Raw genomic sequence first — 12495 nt, 5'->3', positions numbered from 1 at the left:
ATTGATTAAAATTCACACCGATTTTCTAAGCGTCTTTGTAGTTTGTCCAAACAGGAATGTTGTGGTTAAAATAAAAAAAAATCCAGGGGGGTTGGGGATAATGGGTTATCCTACATGGAAACTGTGTTTCAGTTTGGACTGAAGGGCCTTGTGAATGAGGCAGGGGTGTGGAGGTTTACTAGATGATGCAAAAAAGAATGAAATCATGAACACAGAATCGTAGAATCTTGGCGCTGGAAGTGACCCCAAGGCTCATCTAGTCCAATCCCCTGCAACACAGAAATCACAGCTGAATAATCCCTGACAGATGGTCACCCAACCTCTGCTTAGAAATCTCCGACGGCCAATCACGTTGGAACTCAGAACTCCCGACACAAATTGGCAAATTTGTTTCTGATAATGCTAATTATGCAAAATGAAGGATTTCTTCCGCTATATCAAATGAAAAAGATTTTGCAAGAGGAGATGGTTTTCGCAGAGCCCGGAAGGCACCATTTGCCAGCCTGGTGCAACCAAGGAGGGGGAAAGGAAATTCAGTTTGTCTCATATTTTTGCCTGAGCTTCCCTAACTCAGACTCCCCCAAGCAACACACAAACTGCTGTTCTGAGATCCCCGTTTCCCATGCGTTGCAGGGGGTTGGACTAGATGACCCTCAAGAGGTCCCTCCCCACTTAACAATTCTGTGATTCTGTGTTAACAGCTCGTTCCTTCCTTTGGTCTGCCAAAGTTCAACTGGGACTGTGTTTATTTGTTGTTGTTTAGTCGTTTAGTCGTGTCCGACTCTTCATGACCCCATGGACCATAGCACGCCAGGCACTCCTGTCTTGCACTGCTTTCCACAGTTTGGTCAAACTCATGTGCGTAGCTTCGAGAACACTGTCCAACCATCTCGTCCTCTGTCGTCCCCTTCTCCTTGTGCCCTCCATCTTTCCCAATTTTGAACCAATCAGTTGTTCCATATCCAGTTCTAACTGTAGCTTCTTGCCCCACATAGAGATTTCTCAGGAGACAGATGAGGTGATCAGGCACTCCCATTTCTTTAAGAACTTGCCATAGTTTGCTGTGGTCGACACAGTCAAAGGCTTTTGCATAGTCAATGAAGTAGTCAGTGAGACTGTGTTTATAACTAGGGCCATTCCTGGACCGAGAGAGCCTGGCTACCGTAGTTTGTGCATTGGTTACTGGATTGCCGCAGTGCTCTTCAGGTGGGGCTGCCCTTGGGATTGAACCAGAAGATGCAGTCACTGCAGAATGCTGCAGCGCGATTGCTGACAGGAGGGAGTGCTTGCCAGCATGCAACACTTGGGCTCAGAGATCTGCTGCTGGGCTGAGATCAAGGTGTTACGATTAGAAACAGTTAGAGTACGCTGAGTTGGCAAAAATGACAGGGAAACAGAGGTCATAGTGATCAAACATTTATTAAAAATGGGACATGTACAAAAAAATACCTTAAGGAATACTGAAATAATATGACATCAACGGCAGGCCTTGAGTGACTTTTGTGATTTTGTGGACATCTATAGAATAATAAGTAATGAAAATTAACAAAGGTATATGGAACAACTGATTGGTTCAAAATTGGGAAAGGAGTACGACAAGGCTGTATATTGTCTCCCTGCTTATTTAACTTATATGCAGAATTCATCATGAGAAAGGCTGGACTAGATGAATCCCAAACCGGAATTAAGATTGCCGGAAGAAATATCAACAACCTCAGATATGCTAATGCCACAACCTTGATGGCAGAAAGTGAGGGGGAATTAAAGAACCTTTTAATGAGGGTGAAAGAGGAGAGCGCAAAATATGGTCTGAAACTCAACATCAAAAAAACCAAGATCATGGCCACTGGTCCCATCACCTCCTGGCAAATAGAAGGGGAAGAAATGGAGGCAGTGGGAGATTTTACTTTCTTGGGTCTCATGATCACTGCAGATGGTGACAACAGTCACAAAGTTAAAAAGACGCCTGCTTCTTGGGAGAAAAGCAATGACAAACCTAGATAGCAAAGGTCTGTATAGTTCAAGCTATGGTTTTCCCAGTAGTGATGTATGGAAGTGAGAGCTGGACCATAAAGAAGGCTGATCGCCGAAGAATTGATGCTTTTGAATTATGGTGCTGGAGGAGACTCTTGAGAGTCCCATGGACTGCAAGAAGATCAAACCTATCCATTCTTAAGGAAATCAGCCCTGAGTGCTCCCTGGAAGGACAGATCCTGAAGCTGAGGCTCCAATACTTTGGCCACCTCATGAGAAGAGAAGAATCCTTGGAAAAGACCCTGATGTTGGGAAAGATTGAGGGCACTAGGAGAAGGGGACGACAGAGGACGAGATGGTTGGACAGTGTTCTCGAAGCTACCAACATGAGGGAGGCAGTGGAAGACAGGAGTGCGTGGCGTGCTCTGGTCCAGGAGGTCACGAAGAGTCGGACACGGCTAAACAATAACAACAAAATGGATGAGATAAGTAGTAGATGCATGATGGGGTGACGCCGGGAAGTCATTAAAGAAGAAAGAAGAATTTATTGTGATTGGAAGTAACACTTATTACTGATTTTATTTCTCTGGATGAACTTTTATTTGATGTGTTTTTTTAAAAAAATCAATAAAGTATTTAAAACAAAAAATGAGGTGTTACTATTAGTATATAAAACCCTTAACAACTCAGGACCAGTTTACCTGTGAGATCGCCTTACCCCATATGCTCCCACCTGAGCACTTGGAGTGATGGAATTGGCACTTTTGCAACACTTTGGAACTCCCTGCTTCTTGACATCAGCCATGCACCTTCATTGCATGCTTTTTGGACCCGCTGAAGACATTCTTATTTGGGCAAGCCTACCCAGATTGAGAAAGTTTGCGGGAGTTTTAATTTGTTTTCATCTGTTCTATCGCGGTTCTAATTTTCTGTACGTTTTCAATCACGGTGGCATTTTTTAAAATTGCTTTATCTTTCTTTTTTTGCAAACTGCTTTGAGGTTTTCTCCTCCGTTCAAGCAGTATATAAACTTTATTAAATAAATAAACTGTGCTGCGTCTCCTCTCCTTGCCTTGTTCCAGGATAGACCACTGGAACAACGAGAAGGAGCGTGTGGTGGTCATCACAGACTCTGCCCTCCTGGTCTGCAAATACGACTTCATCATGCTCAAGTGCCTGGAGCTGCAGAGGGTCCCCCTGAGCTACATCAACCGCATCTGCCTGGGACCTTTCACCTTTCCAGAGAAGTCCTTGGACAGGTGAGGCACACACCTGCGGGTGGTCAGCGTGATAATTGGGGGGGGGGTTGTGATGGCTCCAACCTCCTTTTGATATGTGCTCCTGAAATGGAGCCTGCATGTTCATGGAACCACAGAATCGTAAAGTTGGAAGGGATCCCAGAGGTCATCCAGCCCAACCCCCTGCAGTCTGCAGTGCAGGGATCTCAACTGAAGGATCACTTTATGGACTCTCCTTCCTTGGAGGCTTTTAAGCAGAGGTTGGATGGCCATCTGTCATGGATGCCTTAACTGAAATTCCTGCATTGCAGGGGGTTGGACTTGATGACCCTTGGGTGTCCCTCCCAACTCTATGATTCTATGAAGAAGGACTTCCTTTTATCTGTCCTAAATCTTCCAACATGCAGCTTCATTGGATGCCCATTGCATGTCTCCTCAGGCCTTTTCTCTAAACTGAAAAGCCTCAAATGTTGTAGCCGTTCCTTTTGGGGGGAGTTTCTCCTTCTCTTCAATCATTTTGATTGCCCTTCTCCAGCTCCCTTGTCAAAGGCTCCCTTTGGAGAGACTCCACAATTGGCAAAACTCCCCTGTTCCAGCAAAGGAGACTCAGCGGTGGGTGAAGCAAACCCGGCAAAAGAGGAGGGAGACTTTCCACTTGGTGGGGCAAGACTCTCCTAGGCTCCACTCCCAACATTTTCTGGGTTTAGGGTTATGCGGTAATTATATGCCGTTCCAGGCATCACGAGGTTTGCTTTTAAAATATATATTAAAAAGATAATCTTCATCATAATACACGGCCCTTAAGAAAATAATTGCTGAGGTTCTTATGAATGGCTGCATATGAATGGCACAGGCAAGTTTGAACACAGCACACATTCCAGTCGTGGAAGAGGCTTCCTTACCTTCGCTTCCAACACCCAGCACCTTGTGATTTTTGCAGGCTGCTCTTTTCATTTTCCAGTTTGAAAAGGCCCTTCCTTTCCTGTTTGTTTTAAAAAATGCCAGGCTTCGTTTTGCTGTGTGCCTCTCAGGGCAATCCTCTCTCGCAGCAAATGCCCAGCTTCAAGGAGGAGGATCTCCGCGCTCTTGTGCAAAGCCCCCACTTCAGGGGAGCACAACACATCTTCAAGTGCACATAGCAGACAAAGCTCTGCTTTTACCCTCCTGCCTTGGGAATGTTGCTCGGATGGCTTTAAGAGAGGAATGGACAAATTCATGGCGGAGAAGACTATCAGTGGTCACGATGCCTATGCTCGGCCTCCACAGTTGGAGGAAGCAATGGTTCTGATTACCATTTCCTGGAAGCCTCAGGACGGGAGAGGGCTCTTGTGTTCAAATCCTGCTTGGGGGTTTCCTGCAGGCATCTGGTTGGGTGCTGAGAGAACAGGATGCTGGACTAGAGGGGCCACTGGCCTGCTCCAGAGAGCCAGTGTGGTGTAGTGGTTAAGAGCGGTAGACTTGTAATCTGGGGAACCGGGTTCGCGTCTCCGCTCCTCCACATGCAGCTGTTGGGTGACCTTGGGCTAGTCACACTTCTCGGAAGTCTCTCAGCCCCACTCACCCCACAGAGTGTTTGTTGTGGGGGAGGAAGGGAAAGGAGAATGTTAGCTGCTTTGAGACTCCTTCGGGTAATGATAAAGCGGGATATCATATCCAAACTCCTCTTCTTCTTCTTCTTCTTCTTCTTCTTCTTCTTCTTCTTCTTCTTCTTCTTCTTCTTCTTCTTCTTCTTCTTCTTCTTCTTCTTCTTCTTCTTCTCCTCCTCCTCCTCCTCCTCCTCCTCCTCCTCCTCCTCCTCCTCCTCCTTCTCCTTCTCCAGCAGGCTCTTATTAGGGTCTTATGTGTTAAATGTAAGTCACTTAGTCGTAATTAGGTAACATGCTTTTCCCGTACAGGGATCAAACCTCCAACCTTGGTGTTATCAGCAGTGGCGTCGCAACGGGGGGCAGGGAGTGGCGGTGTGCCCTGGGTGCCATGTCTGGGTGTGTGTGTGTGTGACAAGAAGGCACCCCGCGGGGGCTTGCGGGGGCACAAGCAGCTATTGCACCGCCGCCGCATGCGGAGGATCCCGGCGCCGGTGGCAAACCGCTATGTACAGCGCATGTGCGACGTCGCAAGCTTGCACTGTACGTAACGCCGCCGCACATGCACTGGACATAGCGGTTTGCGGCGGCACCACTCCAGCGGCATACGGATGGCAGTGGGATCCCTCCATCGCCGCTACAGCCATGAACAGAGGACCCTCCGTTCGCGGCTGCAGCTGCAAGCCAAGGATCCCGGCACCATCCATACAGCGCTGGAGCACCGCCACTGGCAAACCGCTATGTACAGCACAAGTGTGGCATCGCTAAGTACGGTGCATGAGCCGTAAGTAGCAACGCCACACATGCGCCCTACGTAGCAACGCTCCGCCCCGGGTGTTACGATGCCTTCATTCGCCCCTGGTTATCAGAGCTACACTCTCACCAACTGAGCTGTCCAAAGCACACGACAAGTAATAATAATAATAATAATAATAATAATAATAATAATAATAATACAGTCATACCTTGGTTTTCGAACAGCTTAGTTCCCGAACATTTTGGCTCCCGAACGTTGCAAACTCGGAAGTGACTATTCTGGTTTGCAAACTATTTTTGGAAGCCGAACGTCCGGCGGGGCTTCCACGGCTTCTGATTGGCTGCAGGAGCTTCCTGCAGCCAATCAGAAGCTGTGATTTGGTTTTTGAACGTTTTGGAAGTTGAACGGACTTCCGGAACAGATTCTGTTCAACTTCCAAGGTACGTCTGTGACTGTAGTAGTAGTAGTAGTAGTAATTAATAATAATAATAGTTTGATAATAGTGCAATGTGGAATATAGCATCTCCCCAAGAAATAGGCAGAATCAGGTTCATGTGCTAGGAGAAAGTTCTGGTCTTAATATTCCAGCATTTCTGATGGACTTTTATATATTCATATCTATATACAAATATACTTTTCCTCTCCAAGTTGCTTGAAACAGCCTACCAAACAAAAAGCCAAGCATATAAATAAAGCAATTACCAGGTGCTGCACTTTACAGACTAACATGCTCCCAGAAGACTGATTCCCTGCCCCAAGGAACTTCCAGTTTAACACAGCAAAGGGGAGCATGAGACTCCTGGCCATTTGAGATGCGGTTTCCAGTGAAGCTACATTTCCCAAGCGCTGTGCAAAATCGCCCTCCCGATGCCAGCCAACTCTGGCTTCCTTTGGCTGGTGGAAAGGAGGGGGGGGGAGGGAGAGAGAAAATTGGCTTGAGGTCACTGTTCCCAAATTGCTCTGCCCACTGCATGCCAAAGTCGGGCTTCTCTTACTGACTCTCCTCGGGACGTGCCCAAACTTGGTTCCCAAGTGGCGAGGCCAAGCTCGTGGGGTTGTTGTGGCCGTGTTGTGCTAAGGTAAGAGGGAAAGAAGGCATCCTGTTCACATAATGGAAAAGGAAGCCATCAGCTCGGCACACCTGCAGAGCGCTGAATGCGGCAGAGATTAACTTATTCAAACATTTGGCCTCATCTCACAAGTGACCTTGCAGTGACTCTCCCATACCTGGAAATGGGTTCAAAAGGGAGAGTGGTTTGCAGATCTGCCCAGCAGGACTGTTGGAATCGTAGAACTGGTTGGAAGGGGCCATGAGGGTCACCTAGCCCAAGCCCCTGCAATGCAGGAATCTTTTGCCCAGAGTGGGTCTCAAAGGCATGACCCTGTTCATGCTCTACATGTATTAGACCAGCGTTTCTCAACCAGTGTTCCGCGGCAGAGACGCTGGCTGGTGTGCCGCGACGAGAAGGGCGATTTGCATTGTCACGTCGCTGACCCGCCGGAAAGGAAGCCAGCCTGGTCATGACGCGAGGCGAGCGCCCGCGTCGTGACCCGGCCGGCTTCCTTTCTGGCGGGTTAGTGTCGGTTATTGGCGGCCGCCAGGCACGTGACAATGCAAATCGCCCTTCTCGTCGCCGCACGTCATGGCAAAATTTAGAGTCGGCATCCAGCCGGAGGCCAGAGAGGGCGCCGCCGCCGCCTGGGGAGGAGGAGGCAGGCGGGGAAGGCTGCACAAGGCTTCCCTTCGCCGGGCCAGAGCGGCGGCGGCTGCCTGGGGCGGCTGGGAGGGAGGCAGCGGCAGCTGCGCGCCCGTGTCTGCCTGCCTGGGGTCTGTGCGTGCCGTCTCCCCGCTCGCTCCGCAGGCTCTGCGCCTGGTGGGTCCGCCTGGCTACCGCGCAGCAGTTCTTCAGTGGCATGCTTTTTTACGTCTCCCCTCCAAACTAAACTAAATATAGCGCGGGATTTTTTTTCATAGAACAAGTGTGCCGTGGCCCAAAAAAGGTTGAGAAACACTGTATTAGACAACCATGAAGGATAAAGCTTTCAATGTACTAGCCAGGGTGGCTGTGCTCCGCCTGTACAATCGGAGGAAGCAACGCTTCTGAACATAACAGTTGCTGGAAATCAGAGAATGGGAGAGCTGTGTTCGAATCCTGCTTGTGGATTTCCCATTGAGGCATCAGGTGAGAACAGGATGCCGGGCGAGATGGTCCCCCTTTGGCCTGAGCCAGCAGACTCTTCTTATGTTCCTGAGATATATAGGGCTTTAGCCCCAGAACTCCCTGGCAGGCAATGCGACTCTTTCAGCAGGTCTTATCCTGCCCCAGGGGTCTAAGACTGAGATATGCCACGGACATTCTGAATATTCCTTGGGACAAGAGTCTGCCTCTCTTGCCGTCGACTGTGGGGTGTTAGTGTATAAAACGCCGATGGGTTCAAGACTACACACTTTCTGAAACAAAGCACAGCCACCCTTCAAAACCCGCATTTCTCTGAATTTTGCAGCGCAGTTCTCCAGCCAAGTGACATGGACATAAATGCACCTATTAGTGAAACCGACATGCAAAGTGCATTAGATAAGGGGAAATTGCATTGTCAAAGGTGCATATAGCAATCATACAAAACTTGTATACGCACAATTACCATAAATATGCACTAAAGTGCTTTTGAGTTTGCTTAATAAAAAAAAAGCCGACTGATGCAGAGAAGTGAACTTAAGACCGGGGAAATACGAAAATGAGAGAAAACCAAAACTTAGATTTGGTCACCACACAAGTCCTTTGGAGCTGGTTAGAATAATTTTTGTGGTTCTTCCTCTACCTCCCAAGACCCAGCTTGAAGTCAAAATGTATGACATGCCCCATGGCAGATTAAACCCTAGTTTGGGGCAGGGGGGAGACCCTCTGAACAAGGAGAGTACCCGTGTTGCGGACTTGCCATGTTTTAGAAGAGAGTGTTTGCTGCAGGCAGCTCACATATTAATAATAATAATAATAATAATAATAATAATAATAATAATATATTATTTATACCCCGCCCATCTGGCTGGGTTTCCCCAGCCACTCTGGGCGGCTTCCAACAGAATATTAAAAACAATACAGCATCAAACATTAAAAACTTCCCTAAACAGGGCCGCCTTCAGTTGTCTTTTAAAAGTAAAATAGTTGCTTATTGCCTTGACATCTGCTGGGAGGGTGGGTGCCACCCCCGAAAAGGCCCTCTGCCTGGTTCCCTGTACCCTCACTTCTCGCAATGAGGGAACCGCCAGAAGGCCCTCGGAGCTGGACCTCAGTGTCCGGGCTGAACGATGGGAGTGGAGACGCTCCTTCAGATCTACTGGACTGAGGCCGTTTAGGGCTTTAAAGGTCAGCACCAACACTTTGAATTGCGCTCAGAAACGTACCGAGAGCTTATGTCAGAGAGAATAACCTATCCTTTTTGTGTGGGGGGTGGGGGGTGGGGGGCAGAATGGAGATGTTTGTAAGCCAAAGAGTTTGGGGATGTCTGTACCACCCATTATTCCACAGATGAGGCAATGCTGTTTGGGGAGAGGCAAAATGCCCTTGGCTAGTGAGCTCATGTGCTTGAGAAGGCTGGGTGCCTGCTGGTTTTTAGACAGGGGATTAGGCAAGGCTGCGGCTGAGTTTCACTCTCTTCTTCAGCAGGTGGCAGTCTTCCCTCTGGCTAAAGGAGGGATGGATGTCCCCAAGGGAGGGGGCGCGCGCAAGGAGAACGAATGCGCTCCCAAGGGTTATTTCCAGGCAACATGTCAAACCATTTTCTCCTTGCTCTGCCCTTGAGGGCTCTAAATATTCACCCCGGAGAGAGTACAAATTCTAAGCCCGGGGAGAATTTGCTGGCCGGGGTCCTTGCGCTTGCTGGAAGGGATACAGGATTCCTGTCCTTCCTCTAGCCAACCCTCGCTGGCCCAAGATTGGCATGTGCGCCATCTAAGAGTCTTCCACTCCACTGTATAGCATTGCGAGAGATTTGGGGCTGGCGTGGAGACAACTCTCAGATTGTGTAAGACTTCATGGGCACACCTGAGATGCTAAGACGGCCCTGAGCATTGAGAAGAGGTTGTAGCTTAGGGAACAGAGGACCTATTTGGATCTCCAGGAGGGCTGCTGCCAGGGGTCAATGCAAACATAAGAGCACAGGAAGAGTCTGCTGGATCAGGCCAATGGCCCATCTAGTTTGTCTGTGGAGGCAGAGCAGAGCCATCCTTGCCAGAGCCATCAATAGCCCTCTCCTCCTCCTCCATGAATTTGTTGGGTCTTCTTTGAAAGCCATCCCAGTCGATGGCCGTCACTGTTTCCTGTGCCATAGGAGGGGAGGGGGCTCTTGGGCTCGAATTCTGCTTGCAGGTTTCCCAGAAGGGTATCCGACCGGCCACAGGATGCTTGGTGAGATGGGCTTCCTATGGCCTGATCCAGCAGAGTCCTCTTAAGTTGCTATTAGGCCAAAGGCCCAGACATCCCTAGTTCAGTTGTTAGAGCATGGTGCTGATAATGCCAAGGTTGTGGGTTCAATCCCCCTATGGGACAGCTGCATATTCCTGCATTGCAGGGGGGGTTGGACTAGATGATCCTCAGGGTCCCTTCCAACTCCATTGTTCTAAGATTCTATTCTATTCTATCCATCAGCCTATTATCACAGTGGCCAGGCAGATGGCTCATTGGGAAGGCCACAAGCAGGACATGAGCGAAGCCCCCAACTTGGTTAGAAGTTTTCAAGCTAGGAAAATGAAGTCTTAGAGCCCTCCAGACTGGTTTATTGTTTTTGTGGGGGTATTGTGCAACATGTCAGTGAAATGACCACAGACCATTTGTAGTGGATTTATATCATTGATGGCTGTGATGGCATTGATGCTGTGTCTCCATGGTCAGACGCAGAAAGGCTTTCGAACACCACTTGGCGAAAACCACAGGAGTGGGGAGTTGTGTTCGAATCCTGAAGATTTCCCATTGAGGCATCAGATTGGCCACTGTGAGGGCAGAATGTTGGGAAATCCAGCAGGCTCTTCTGAGGTTCTCTGTGTTTCCATTTCGATTACAGCCCGGGTTGGTGTGTTGAGGAAGGGGCTGAGCTGGCTGGCTTTTTCTTTTTGTTCCTCCCCACTTTGTGATGATTCAAGGATCTGTTCTGTTGGACGGGGCGCAGGGACGAGAGGAGCCGGGACGTTCTGGATTGGCGATGCCATTCGGAGCGTGCCCGGTCTTGCTTGTCAATCTGGCGCGAGTCTCCCAGCAGAGAAAAGCAGATGCCATCATGTTGGAAGAGAAAACGCCACTGGGAGCCAAATTTGTGGGTTTGGTGCTGCAAGCCTCCCCGTTGCTGCCCTCCAGATTGAGAATTAAAATAAGAAACAAACACCCAACCAGGATCTGAAAGGATGATCTAGTTAAATGCCCTCCTCGCACCTGAGTCACGCTGATTATTTAGGGTGTGCTTTCTGCCCCTTCAGGGGTTTGGTGTGTTCCTGCCGGCCCAGCCCAGCCAGATAATGCCAAATCAGTCACTTTCTCTGTACCTCTCAGAGGGCAATTTTAAAAGGCCCTCCCCCCTCCTTTGACCCAGTCTGGCTCTTCTGATGTTTTTATGACTACCAACAAACCTTCTATGCAATATTGGCCCTACTGGGTTTCTGGTAGCTGCAGCTGGGACAGAACATCTCCAGTTGGATCAGCTCCTCCCTCTCCCCTGCCATCACACCAGGCTCCTCTTTGGGGCTGTTTCACCAAGCGCTTCCCTGTGTGCATTGTTGGCCTGGATGGGACAGAAAGAAAGAAAGCGTAGAGCTAAAGCGAACTGCACATGCGCACTTAAGGAATGTCCCTGAGTTAAATCAAAGAGCAGGTTGAAAGATGGAGGTAAAAGATAAAAGTAAAGGATCCCTGGACAGTTAAGTCCAGTCAACTTTATTTTGCAGATAAAGTCGCTCAGATTCGGGAAGAGGTAGACTCCACCGTGGGCGCAGGGCCGGGGCGGGGGAGTGCTGGAGGTCTGTCTCGTCCAGTTGCGAGGGATCAATTTCATAGAATCATAGAATCACAGAGTTGGAAGAGACCACAAGGGCCATCCAGTCCAACCCCCTGTCGAGCAGGAAACACCATCAAAGCATTCTTGACATATGAGCTGTCAAGCCTCTGCTTAAAGACCTCCAAAGAAGGAGACTCCACCACACTTCTTGGCAGCAAATTCCACTGCCGAACAGCTCTTACTGTCAGAAAGTTCTTCCTAATGTTTAGGTGGAATCTTCTTTCTTGTAGTTTGAATCCATTGCTCCGTGTCCGCTCCTCTGGAGCAGCAGAAAACAACCTTTCACCCTCCTCTATATGACATCCTTTTATATATTTGAACATGGCTATCATATCACCCCTGTTACCTCCGAGGATGTGGACAGGCTGCTTGGACGAGTGAAACCAACCACCTGTCTCCTTGACCCTTGCCCATCCTGGCTAATAAAAGTGAGCCGGGAAGGGCTGAGCGATGGGCTCCGCGGGGTGGTAAATGCTTCCTTCTATGAGGGAGTATTCCCAAACCGCTTCTTAAAAAACCATCTTTAGATGCGGCTAATATGGCCAACTATCACCCAGTCTCAAATCTTCCATTCTTGGGCAAGGTGATTGAGCGAGTGGTTGCTGAACAACTCCAGGCACGCCTGGAAGAAGCGGACCATTTGGATCCCTTCCAGGTGGGATTCAGGCCTCATCATGGGACTGAAACTGCCTTGGTCGCACTGGTTGATGATCTCCGGCGGGCTAGGGACAAAGGTAAGAGCTGTTTCCTAGACCTGCTGGATCTCTCAGCGGCTTTTGACACCATCAACCATAACATCCTGCTGGACTGTCTAGAGGGGTTGGGAGCTGGGGGCACTGTCATACAGTGGTTCCGCTCCTTCCTCCTGGGCCATGTTCAGAAAGTGGTGGGGGGGGATGAG

General features: G+C 49.1%; 1 protein-coding gene across 2 annotated transcripts in view; it reads left to right on the top strand.

Annotated features, from left to right (window-relative positions):
* TPRG1 (tumor protein p63 regulated 1) overlaps positions 1-12495 on the top strand; it is a 42592-nt gene that overhangs the window by 10841 nt on the left and 19256 nt on the right. For both annotated transcript variants that reach the window (XM_060274257.2, XM_060274258.2), the window contains one exon: positions 3057-3233. In XM_060274257.2, coding sequence (XP_060130240.2) covers positions 3057-3233 — 177 coding nt within the window. The remainder of the gene's footprint in view (positions 1-3056; positions 3234-12495) is intronic.

Source organism: Zootoca vivipara, chromosome 5 (assembly GCF_965207765.1).
Source record: "Zootoca vivipara chromosome 5, rZooViv2.hap1.1, whole genome shotgun sequence".
Taxonomy (NCBI): Eukaryota; Metazoa; Chordata; class Lepidosauria; order Squamata; family Lacertidae; genus Zootoca; species Zootoca vivipara.
Note: the sequence above shows the minus strand (reverse complement) of the source record. Positions and strands in the feature narration are given on the sequence as shown.